Source organism: Nelumbo nucifera, chromosome 2 (assembly GCF_055504915.1).
Source record: "Nelumbo nucifera cultivar China Antique chromosome 2, China Antique-T2T, whole genome shotgun sequence".
Taxonomy (NCBI): domain Eukaryota; kingdom Viridiplantae; phylum Streptophyta; class Magnoliopsida; order Proteales; family Nelumbonaceae; genus Nelumbo; species Nelumbo nucifera.
Genome location: NC_142650.1, coordinates 22,146,465 through 22,159,223, shown reverse-complemented (window position 1 = coordinate 22,159,223; position 12,759 = coordinate 22,146,465). Strand labels below are relative to the sequence as shown.

At 36.8% G+C, this 12,759-nt stretch overlaps 1 protein-coding gene across 3 annotated transcripts; it reads left to right on the top strand.

Annotated features, from left to right (window-relative positions):
* The first annotated feature begins 622 nt into the window (after nucleotides 1-622).
* LOC104595180 (uncharacterized) lies at nucleotides 623-5,867 on the top strand. Of its 3 annotated transcripts, XM_088897024.1 has the most exons (8): nucleotides 623-750; nucleotides 817-958; nucleotides 3,707-3,834; nucleotides 4,103-4,206; nucleotides 4,308-4,395; nucleotides 4,553-4,614; nucleotides 5,403-5,551; nucleotides 5,633-5,867. In XM_088897024.1, exons 2-8 carry the CDS (start codon nucleotides 846-848, stop codon nucleotides 5,670-5,672), a joined length of 684 nt encoding a protein of 227 aa, XP_088753150.1. In that variant the 5' UTR covers nucleotides 623-750; nucleotides 817-845; the 3' UTR covers nucleotides 5,673-5,867. The 3 variants fall into 3 exon arrangements, with proteins under 3 accessions (XP_088753150.1, XP_088753149.1, XP_010254096.1); XM_088897023.1 differs by having other exon boundaries at nucleotides 651-958; XM_010255794.3 differs by having other exon boundaries at nucleotides 651-958; nucleotides 5,403-5,867.
* Nucleotides 5,868-12,759: the final 6,892 nt, after the last annotated feature.

The window sequence follows — 12,759 nt, the reverse complement described above, 5'->3', positions numbered from 1 at the left end:
TTATTTGTATTAGTACAAATGCAGGGAGTGCAAATTCTTGTTTAATTCTGTTTTGGATTTTATTTTATTTTGTTTCATGTCTTAATTTACTTCATTTGTAATGAAATCAAACAAAATAAGCTACAATTTAAAACAAAAATAGATCAGAATTCACACTCAAATCATTTGCACTACCATGATTTTGCATCAATGCAATTGAACCAAACACAGCCTTAAAATCAGAATCTGAATGATCTATACCCATAATATATTTGGTTCAAACAAAAATTAGAATCGAAATTGAAATAAGCCGGAATGGGCTTTCATTCCCAAGGGAGAGAGAAAGAAAAAATGATCATTCTCTCAGAAGAAAAATGCCATTCCAACAAAAATGAAAATAGGATTTTGATTCCGCCCAATAAAAATGAAAATACCTTGGATTTGTTTAGATAAGGGTGAATTATAATATTATATATAGATACGTGCATATATAGAGAGTTTCGTTTGTATTTTTGGGGCGGTGGGGGGTGGGGGTTGGGAAGTCACCTGTGGTCTGTGGAGAGGTTGATGACGTCGGAAGATGAATATTAATGGAGGGTAAATCTAAGTTGCCAAGTATGAAAAGCAAGAATAAAAGGGTAAAGGAGGAAAGGCGAAAATAGAAGGTTCGTTTCTATATCCTGAAGACTTCTTTATTCGACTTTGGTGCTTCTCACCTTCTACGCTTCTCTTTCTTGCATTCCTTTGAATTGATCGTATCAATTATCAAAGGTATCTTTCTCTTTGAATTCTCGGTTTCTCCTCTTTAAGTTCTTCTCTCCAATCTCAAAACCCAAGTTTTTCTGGTTTTGGGAGGACAAGAAACGATGGTTTTCTACTTCAAAGCTCGACCAGCGGCTGGTGATTATACCATTTTCATGGGCTTAGACAAGCACGAGAACGAAGAGCTCATCAAATATGGTTTTCCCGAAGATATATGGTAAAAATTTCATTTATTTCATCTGACTTTTTTTTGTTCATTATTCCATATGTCCAGTGTAGTGATAGCAAGTCATATTTTGGATTTTCTATCATATTAGTATCAGTTATCTTTTTATTTTTTTCCCATCAGTTTTTTTCTTGAAGAAAATTCTGGGGCTCATTTCATTCATCAACAACATCTGATACAAATTCTCTTCCCTATCCTCCTACTTTTCTGCTCGAATCCCTTGTCCTCTTCTTGCTAACTTGGTTTTGGCCTTGTTTATAGATTAAGCGCTGACAAACTCAAATCCTCAGCTCGACCCAACTCAAAAGAACCTTATTATTCCAACCAATATGGGATCGACTACATGAACCCTGTTCTTCCATTATGCTCTATTGAGTGCCATACCCATTGTCAATTCATTGGTCTTCAAATAAATTATCGTTTATCAATACTTTAAACCAGGTCCTTTTTTTTCATAGCCTTCTAGTTCTAGCTCCTGTAAAAATTCAACTTGCAAGAGATCACTTCTTACTGTTACTGGTACCATAGGTGGTCTTTTTATGGACATTTGTAAACCCTTTTAGGAGCTGGATACCCTCATTCATTTTATCACCTATTGGATCTACTCATAGGTTCTCATAAATATGCCTATATCTAATCTTTTACATATAATATCAATATTTTTGGCCTTATAACCTTTTTTTTTTTAATTTCCTTCTAGCTTGAATGGTATTTTCTAACCACACAACACCCTGGATACATCTGTCAATTTCGCTATCTGATTATCTTGCTATAATTCTATGGGTAGACATCCTCCTGAATTTTTTTCTTTTTCTTTCCACCACAATTTAATTCCTTATCTCTATGAACCATTTTGTACGTCATTTACTGCTGCTAAGAATGTAGGTTTTCATGTGTTTTTTCACATTAATAGAAAATATCTTTTACACTCTAATTCTCAGGTCCAGTTTATGCATGCATATTTTTTAAGCACAGTGCCTGTGTTTTGTAGATTATTTGGGTTTCTTTATTTCTGCTATATGATTTCAATAGTTTTATAAAGAAGGGCCTAAATGTACAAGCCAGTAGTTATTTAGATATCTTATTTGCCTAAAAATATAATCTTAAGAGCAAGTCCCAACAAAAAAGCCTTCTGCAAAAAGACAAAGACCATGGGGCCTCAAAGAGCTTGAGTATTCTAAAACCCAATACCAGATACCATTGTGCTAGCAATTTCCTTCCCATCTATTGATGGTTCAAGCTTTACCAAATATAAGAGGAAATATAATTCAATGTTTTTTATAGGAATTCTGTGTTTGGGAGATACTTATTCTCTATAGGTTGGATATTTAATCTTAAAAGAATGTGCATTCTATTAATGACTTCTAATGTGTCTAATGGACCATTTTTGACCACTTTGGCCAGAAGGGTACTTATCATGTCACTGAATTCTGGTGTGGACTTTAAAGATGTATTTACCTTGGTTGAAATCCTTAACCATGTCTAAAAAAGGTTATCATTAGATGATATCTCAGTTTGTACGTTTGGTGAACCAAAAAATGAGAAGAGAATGAAACACTCAGATCTTGGTTTGGTGAAAGTGAATAATCCAATGTTTCTTTAAGGGTTGGGCTTTTTCCATTCCCACACACTGTAGGCAGCTACATGAAGTCTCCAAATTGGTCAGAAATGCATGAACTCATACATTATTATGGTGATGAAGAAGAGGAGCAGTAGTATGGAGTGTTTGGAGTGAAAGGGACTCCAGAATTTTTGAAAACAAGAGGCTAGAAGAAAATACTCTCTTCAATTTGATTAAGGTGAAAGTATTTTGTTGGTTTCTAGCAAGAAATAAGTTCAAGGGGCTGTCGTCGGATTCTATTTTGAAAGGTTGGTATATGGTGGTAGGTTTTTCTCCACAGAGGCAACAGGTGGTTCAGTTTTGGGATGGTCCCAGAGGCAAGAATGGTAAAGTTTAATTCCATGGGTGCCCTCTTGGGACCTGGTCCATCAAGAATGGGTGGTGCCTTCAGAGTTCAGAGATCATCTGGGAAATGCAAATTCCTAGTACTATTGATTCAGGATTGTCTACAAACAGTTCTAGATTGGACATTGCAAATTATGAAAAAACAAAATTTCAATATGATGTAAGGAAAGCATACAAACAAGGAAAGAAGGAAAAACACATTATCCAAATTGATGATGCAGTCAATGAGGTGGAACTAGCACCACCTATGAAGCCTTCAAATCACAGAATAACTAAGTTATGTTCAATTTTCAAAATGTTCCTTGAAATGTTAGATATATACATCCCTGTCACTAGCTGAAGGCATTCCAAGCAGCAAGCAACCATTCTTTTCTTTTCTTTTTATTCTCGTTTTGGCATACATATACTTCAATCCTACCTTAGATTTTACATGGATTTCTGCTTTCCATACTAGCTTCTCATAATTTGCCTTTTTGTTCAATTATATTTGTATTGTTAGATCATATTTTTCAGTTATTATGTTGTCATCTTTGATTTCTCCTTTGTGTATCTCTTTTCTCAATAAATATTACTTTACCTCTTCAAAAAAAAAAAAAAAATTATTTACTCTGGATTATAGTCAGTTGTCATGGTTTTCTCATTCTGGGGTGCCATCTTTTCATTTCATAACTTCATGTTAATAAGCATGACCTTCAATTTAGACATACATTCTCATGTTCTGCATTTGCTATTTTTCTTTAATTCAGAGATCCCTTATAATTTGCCTACTGCAGGTTCCATGTTGACAAAATGTCTTCTGCTCATGTGTATCTGAGATTGAATAAAGGACAGACAATTGATGATATAAGTGAAGGTTTGCTGGAAGATTGTGCACAGCTTGTTAAGGCAAATTCGATACAAGGCAAATTCTATGCTTTCTTTACTATATATATATTTATGTAGTTAGCAGGTTGCTTGCAACTTACTAATAAAAAATCTCAGTGTGGAAAAAGATGATTTTACCAACAACAGTTCATTAAAAATGACGGTTTTATGTTAGTTAAAAGTAGTGACTAGTAAAATTTCCTTCTTATATAGCATTCTTAATGCTCTTCTATTGACCCTAAGTAAGATGATCGATATACAGTATAGAAATCTGTTTTGTTTGACATGATTTATTTGTGTTGCAGGCAACAAGGTGAATAATATTGATGTTGTTTACACTCCTTGGTACAATTTGAAGAAGACAGCTTCCATGGATGTTGGACAAGTTGGTTTTCACAACCCTAAAATAGTGAGTAGAGGTGATTCTGTAGAGCTTTAATTTCTGTTTTAAATTGGGCACCAGTAGAACACATGAGGGAATTATGACTATTCTTTTTGTTTTTGGTGAAGGTTCGCACTGTCAGAGTGGAGAAGCGTATAAATGAGATAGTTAATAGATTGAATAAGACACAAGTTGAGAGAAAACCAGACTTAAAAGGTTAAATTTACAATCTTATCATCTCTCCATGTGAAATCCAGATAGTAGCTGCTTTGACTTTCTTTCAGCACTACAATTACCTGCTTTAGAAAGATTTATTTGCATTGTATTATTATTTCAAGGTAATTGTGGATAACTTTTAGTTCTATCCACGCAGCTGAGAGAGATGCAGTAAATGCAGCAGAAAGAGCTGAAAGAAAACTACAGTTGAGAGATAAAGTAAGTTGGACTTCCATCTTTGTTAGAGCATTTGTTCCATCTTCTCCATTATGTTTTGCTTACTTCTTCCATTTTCTTCTGGGATGGGAAAGCAGGCAAATGGTTATTGGCTGCCAAAAACGGATGTCAAAATGAAGTTTGTGGTTGTATGAATGGTCAAAGACAAGTTGATATCAGGAAGTATACTTCAAGGTTGTGTTTGGTTTGAAAGAAAAGGTAGGGAAACCTATACAAACTTTCCCTACCTTCTCTTTCAAACCAAACACAGCTCAAGAGACATGGATGGCTATGTTTTATTCCATGGACACATGCATGGGGTGCAACTTGGCAAGCCTAGAAAAGTCAAAAAAGCAAATGATTACATAGTAATTTTTCTTGTCGTTAACAAAAAATACAACAAAGAACTAAGAGAAGTTAAAACCAAAAATACTAGTTTGTTCTTATTTGTTAGGGTTCGATCAACAAACATGTTGGTGCCTGCTGCTTTGAACCCTTGGTGTTTCCCCCCTGGTAGGTTGGGAGCTGCTTTCTGGTGCTGTTCTGACCTATGTCGTAGCAGCTATAAAATATTAAAATTCTTAGTCAGAAAAGGCATGAATGAGTTCCTATGGACTTTGACATTTTTAGTATTCTTGCTGAAGCATGATCTGAAACCCAGTCTTTGATACTTGATTTGAGACAAATACCATAGATAATTTTCTAAGGTTTCTTATAATTGTAATCTATTATTTCATAAGCTTACATTTTTCAGATGTTGCTAAAATGTAACTTACCATTGTCATTTGCAGAAACGGCGGGAAGAGATGGAGAGGCTCGAAAAGGAGAGGCAGGCAGAGATAAGGAGCTATAAGGGCCTTATGGTTCCAGAAAAGATGACATCCAACAAACAGATATCAGCAACAAACAATTCTTTGCAAGAACTGGAAGAGAATTTCATGTGAGACAAGGACTGATAGATTTATATATCTTAAGGAAAGGCCTTTATTAGCCAAACTTCAATGACTCATTTCTTGATCAGGAAGAAGTTTCAGAAATCAAAATTGCGATACAGGATCTAACTTGGAGTTTCTGACAGATTTATATTCACCCCATTGATAAATCCATGGTCTCAGACCTCTTTTTATCTGACTGGATGTTGATGAGAAAACTTTCTGTTTTGTTAACTGTAAGTCTGTAAGTTGAACTTGGTGTTATGTTAATTGTTCTGGTTGAACTCTGTAATTCAGATACTTCATTAACAACCTCTATTTCTATTTGTGTTGTTCATCTTTGTGGTTTGAAATGCAATTCATTACGTAGGCTATCTGCCATGCTTAAAGGAGCTTTTGAGTTGGGTTTTCGCTCGCCCATGGGCCATGGTTCAGCGTGGCCTAAGCCAAGAGATAGCCATGTGGTATATCTGAACCAAATGTAACTCGAACTGACCCCTGATGGGCTGATAATGATATCACCACAACATGAACCCAAAACTTACCCGATTAGGGCATATACCAAGCCCGTCCCAAATCCCAATAGGAATTGGGCGGATGGGTAACCGGCCCACCCGCATAGCCGTCCCAGCAACATCCCTACCCTGGCCTAAGTTATGGTTGACAGCCCGGACTTTTCTTAAGCGGTTCTAGTCTTTAGCCCGGATTTTTCTAATATAATTATGGGTAAAATACAAAAACCTCCCCTGAACTTTCTCACAATCATAAAAACCTCCCCTATAGTTTCACTTTAGTAAAAACATTCTTTCTATTTTTAAAAAATTGACAAAAACCTCCCTTCTGTCAATGATCAAGACAGAAAACATTAAACCGATGATTAAATCTTTTTAAATACCTATTTTACCCTTTTTCATGTTTCTATTAAAATAAGTATGTTCACGTATTATCTAGGGCTGTTCACGGGTCGGGTTGCATCAGTTTATTGGCATTTTTTCAATCGATTCGACCTGGTCGATTTACCTAGAAATGAAATCGAAACCGACCCTGTACTAAGTAAAACCGACTTGATCGGTTTGGGTCGGTTTAGTGAATAATTCTTTTGGTATGAACGGTAAAAGATTCAAGTCTACGAAGAGAAGGTTGGAGGCCTAGAAATTAAAAATAATTTGATGGATTAAAGCTGAAATTTTATATATAATATGTATATTTTCGAAATAATGCTGAAATATATATATATATATATTAAAATTGAAATATATCAAATATTTATATATATAAAATATCTGAAATACTATATATATATATATATTTAAATCGATTTGGGTTGATTTAGTAACCGAACCGAACCATCGATTTATATTTTTTTAACCCAAAACCAACCGATGCTGAAGAAAAACCGGCCCGGCCAATTTAAGTTGGATCGGACCGGGTTAATCGGTTTGGGTCTTGTTATGAACAGCCCTATTATTGTCGTCTTTCCCTTTATATACAAATTTGGCCCTCTTTTACATCCGATCTCTCTCTCTCTTTCTTTTTCTTCTTCTTCTTCTCCGTTTCTTACAGTACTCGCCCACAGCCATGTATAAAGTGGCAAGCCCGTTGGAGTATTTAGTGATCACCGACGTCGGGATACGAGACGTCAAGCTCGCCAAGAAGGCATGGGTCCTTCCGGGGCAATCCTGCACTGTCTTCGACATCTCTCCGGTAAACTACACGTTCGAAGTACAGGCTATGAGCGCAGAAAAGCTCCTCTTCGTTCTCCCGGTAGTGTTCACTATCGGCCCCTGAGTCGACGTACTGATGAGTACTTCTCGTACCTTGACCAAAAGACCCAGATGAAGGCTGCCAACCAGGCTAAGATCGATGTGGCTGAGGCCAAGATGAAGGGTGAGATCGGAGCAAAGCTTCTTGAAGGGAAGACACTGCAGAATGAGGCAGAGATCGACGTGGAGACGAGGATCATATCAACCCAAAGGCAAGGAGAAGGGAAGAAGGAAGAGATTAAGGTGAAGACGGATGTGAGTATATATGAGAACCAGAAGGAGGCTGACGTTGCAGGAGTCCGGATTTCCTGCACTTGGTTTCGTGTACCAACTCGACAACCAAAGAGTGGCGGCCGGCTTCACGGATACACCCTTCAATCCTTTCCTTCTCTGGGTAACAGAAGTTGGTACTCAGAAGATCACTTTCTCTTATTTGATCATTCGCTATGGCATCAAACAACATTGACAAAAATAACCCTTTGAAGAAAAGCAGAGCTATCGCCTAATGGGGAAGTTACTACTTGGTAGATTGAATCTTCATTTAAGTTTCAAAATCTTCTATGGTGGTTGTTGACAATTTATAACAGCCAATCTGAAGCTATTTCACAGTTTGGCTAGCTTAACGTTCTTTGTGTTTTTTCTTGTCTTATGTTATTCTTACTAAGCTTGTTTCAAGTAATGCATTCTAAGAACCTTTGTGTCAACGACTCTTTCTTGATTTGGATTATATTCTTTGTTTTATTTTGCTTCAGTTTCTACAGGGGTATATTAAAGACATTGACTATTATCAACAACTGCAACTTCACAGTACAGTCGGAGGTGCAATCCGGCAGCACATCAGAACACAAGTACAACACACTTCGCTCTCCAAAATGGCGAGTCTGCTACCATTACCGTCTTATCTCCCTGCTCTAAGTCGATTATTAGGGAAATTAGAATATGAAGGGGGGGGGGGGGGGGGGGAGGGAGGAACAAAGGAGAGGGAAGAAAAAGAAAGAAGAGATAGATAGGAAGTGGGCGAGAGAAGAGAGGAATAGTGGGTGTGAAGCCGGCCGTCACTCTCCAGTTGTCTAGTTGGGGAAGAAGATGAATTCACATTTTTTTAATTAGTTTCAAAAAATGTTATACGGAAAACATAACACGGCAAATTTTCTGTTTAATTTTATGACACATGTGAGCCAGATGTACATGTGAACCACAACGTGTTAAAATCCGATTAGAAGTGCACTCCGGCATAAACGAAACCAAGTGCAGGAAATCCGAACTCATGTTGCAGAGGCCAACGCGGAGTTGGGGCAAAGAAAGTGGGGTGGACTCGGCAGGCTCAAGATGGTGGAAGTGGAGTCAGCAAAGGCGGTGGCCATCCGAGAGGCTGAGTTGCAGAGAGAAGTTGAGAGGATGAACGCATTGACTCGCACAGAGAAGCTCAGAGCCGAGCTACTGAGTAAGGCTGGTGTGGAGTATGAAACCCGGGTATGGAGCATTGCCGATCGATACAGTCATGTTCTTTCTGTTTTTTTTTTCTAAATAAATCCAACTGTTGTTCTTGATGATATTTCTACGATTTATGAGGAATTAACGTCCAAAGTACATATCTGTTTGTAACAGAAGGTTCAAGAAGCGAACTGGGAGTTTTATAAGAATCAGAAGGCAGCATAAGCAGTATTGTATGAGAAGGAGAAAGAGGCCAAGGAATAGAAAGCAATTGCAGAGGCATCTTTTTACGCTCACCAACAAGTTGCAGACGCAGAACTGTATGCAAAGAAGAAAGAGGCCGAGGGAATAATGGTGCTTGCACAGGCGTAGGGCGTTTATCTGCAGACTCTGCTGGAAGCATTAGGAGGCAATTACAGTGCACTGAGAGACTATATATGATGATCAATGGCGGAATGTTCCAAGAACTTGCTAAGATGGAAATCATGAAGGCGTATTTGAAAAGGTTAAAATAGGTATTTGGAAAGATTTGATCATCGGTTTAACGTTTTCCGTCATGATAATTGACGGAAGGAGGTTTTTGTCAATTTCTTTTAAAAATAGCGGAGAGGTTTTTGTATAGTAAAACTATAGGAGAGTTTTTACCCTATAATTATATAAAGAGTGAGGTGGGTGGCCGGGGTTGGATTCGAGCCAAGCCGAATAGTACCAGGTTCGAGCTCGGTTCAAGACTATTCTATAAGGTTCGAGCTTGAGCTCGAGCTTGAGTTCAGTTTGAGCTAGAACCTTAAGCTCAAGCTTGGATCGAGTCAAGAGTTTATAAGCTCGAGCTCGGCTCGAGACTATTCTATAAGGTTTGAGCTCGAGCTCGGTTCGAGCTAGAATCTTAAGCTTGAACTCGGCTCGAGTCAAGAGTTCATAAGCTCGAATTCGACTCAGATCGTTTTATATTTTATAAAAATATTTTATTATAAAAATAAAAATTATATATAAATTCTTTTATTTTATATTTAAAAATTAAGAATTATAATAATTAATAATTATGATATTTTTATTATATATATATATATTTGAACCAGCTTACGAATCGAGCTCGAACAGCTCGTGAAAAGCTCGGCACATTGCCACCCCTAATAACTTAGTGCTGATATTTTGAGTTCACATCTCCGCCCTACAACGCCCCACAGAACATCTCCGCCGTGGAAACATCTATGGATGATAGTACCATTTTTGATAATGTCTGTGCTGTGGGGCGTTGTGGGGCGGAGATGTGATGTCTGATATTTTGCCTTAAAATTCCAGATATGCGTACAGTAACAGTAGGACCTCTGCTGAGTCTTGTGATGTGGACCCGGATCAAATATGCTTTTTGGTCCTGTTCGGGTGGCCGACCAACTGGTCCTTTTCGTCATCTCGGCATTGTCGTTTACAACTTTACACTTTACATATGCATTTATATTGATGGCTGAAAGCCTGAAACCCTTTTTCTCTCTCGCTGCCCATTAGGACCTTGATGAACCCCACGTGGATTTTGAAAGGGGTTTGCAGTTGAACAAAAACCCGGGTCACATAGCGATGGACCAGAGTTCGTCTTGGTCCTAGGGACGGGCATACCATTATTCTACGAAGAAATGATCTCAAGGAAAATAGGGTCGGGTCATGACAACTTCGGGCCATTCCGGATGGGGTTAAGTTTTGACTTGAGTCAGCAAAGACTACACCTAACCCTAAGTATTCAAATTAGGGTAGATTTCAACCGCCCAGATCAACTGGTCTTTGATCAAATCAATAGATTTATACTAAATATGGATTTAATCGTCCGGGTCAATGTCAGTTTGAAATGAGACGACCCAGTTTTGGTGACCCGTAATTCAACCCAAATTCTTTTCTATTCTGGTCGGGTCATGTTGCCTTCTAATTCAGGTTGCCGGATAAGGGACTCTAATCCACTTTTTTGGGGTTGGATCCGGCAAGTTGGGACGATTTTTGCCAAATCTTATCTCAAATCATTTAATTCCTTAAAAAACAAACTAAGGATAAGTGGTTAAGGGTAAAAGGAAAAAGAGCAAGAAGATAACCATCTTGAAAAGAAGATATTAAGACATGTTCGGACTTTGGACCGGATGTGTGTCAGGCCCAATCATCGAAAAAAACCTTGCTTAGTACATCTCATTATGTATTGGGAAAGGAAAATATTTCAAATATACGGTTGGGATGTATTATGAGATCATTCACTGGAGCGCGTATCAGCAGGGAGGCCAAAGGCCAAGTGTCAGCCGGGCTGAAAGTTCAAATCTTTCACGTTTTCTTTCTTCCAACTCCTTCGGCTATGTGAACAGGAATAGTATAAGTAGATAAATGAAAGGCTTCTCCTTTCACCTTTTTCGTCACCGATTCACTGTTTTCTGGTAGTATTCCTTACTCATTGTTTCAACGAGAGCAACCCCTTCAACATCATCTTCACTTCTCTCTTCCAACTTCTTATTTACAAGTTGTGGACTGATATTTAGGGATTGTTTGGTTACATTTTTACCTTAATCTAAACAAGGGAAAACCCAATGTTTGCCTCTACCAAGGGTGTCTCCTTAATCCCTATTCCTAGGATTCAAAACATTGCAACTTATCTATTATACCATGTATATCAATTTTTGAACCGAGTTCTATGTCAATACATGGAATTGGGAATATAAATTAAATTGTTAACTGATTTTTAAATCAATATTGAGTATTCATCCTTTTAATGAGACTAATAAGTATGTGCGTGCTTTATACATAGTAATTTTAGATAAGGGTGTTCAGATTGTGAGCTAAATCGACCAAAATGGATCAATCCAACTCGATTTAGTTGGTTTTTTAAAATCCCTAATCAGTTTCGGTTCTTGCAAGTAGTTAAACCAATAGATCAGGTCGGATCAACTTTTATACTTAAAAACTGAAACCAAACCGAACATGTAATGCACTAATGTAGAGTGTTTTCATCCTTGGCTATTGGCCTATTGCTTATTACTTTCTTTAGTCCTAGTCTTTTTTTATCCTAGTTAACTTTAAGTTTAAGTAACATTAGATAAATGGGGAATTGCTTTTATCTTGGGATTGTTATTTCCTTTTTCTAATATTTCTTCTACTCTCTTTTTTACTTTGTTTTTTGAGTTAAAAAGTTTACACAGAATATGAAACATGGAAATGGGATATGGGGAAAAGTTTGAGTTAATTTCAAAGTCTTTTTATTTATTACAATTTTGGGATCGACAACCTTGCAAGAAAGCTCCCTAAGGCTTTAAACTTGTCAAACTTAAGGAGATTTTTGAAAATTCTTTTGCACACACTAAACACTACACGACCTCTTGCTTTTGCCCATTTTCCAATTGCCAAAACCGATTGGCTAAACCGACAAACCGACCCTTCATGTTTGGATCGGTTTTACTTTAGTGTAGGTCGATTTAGGTTTGGTGAATAAGCAACCTGAAAAGGTCGGGTTGGTTGAAAAAAAATCATTGGAACCGACCCAACTCGACTTGTGAACACCCCTAATTCTAGATGATGATAATTATAGCAATATTGTATACAAAAATTTGTATAAATATGTATTTTTATTTTTATTTTTGTGTTTATATGTTTTTTTCTTTTTATCATTAATCAGATGCATATTGCAAAATCCAAATATGATTACATAAGCAAATCATCTAAATATGTGATAATCGGATCAAGTTGTAAAGTTTCAAATATCATTAACAAGTCTACCTGCTTGGTTAGATGCTTCCTTTTATAATATTTTATCTTTTTGGTGTTTTTCTTTGTTCATTTATCAAAGAAATGTAAGATTTAAATAGAGGAAATTGAATGAAGTGAAAAGTAGTAGTTCAATTTACAATTTAAACTTCACAATTAAATAGGGACTAAATTTAAAAAATAGTATTTTAATAAAAAAAAGTTCTACATTCTTCTTTATATTTTTAATAGTAGTATAAATATAGAATTATAGATGTGTTCAATTTTTTCTGTAATTTTTTATATTTCTG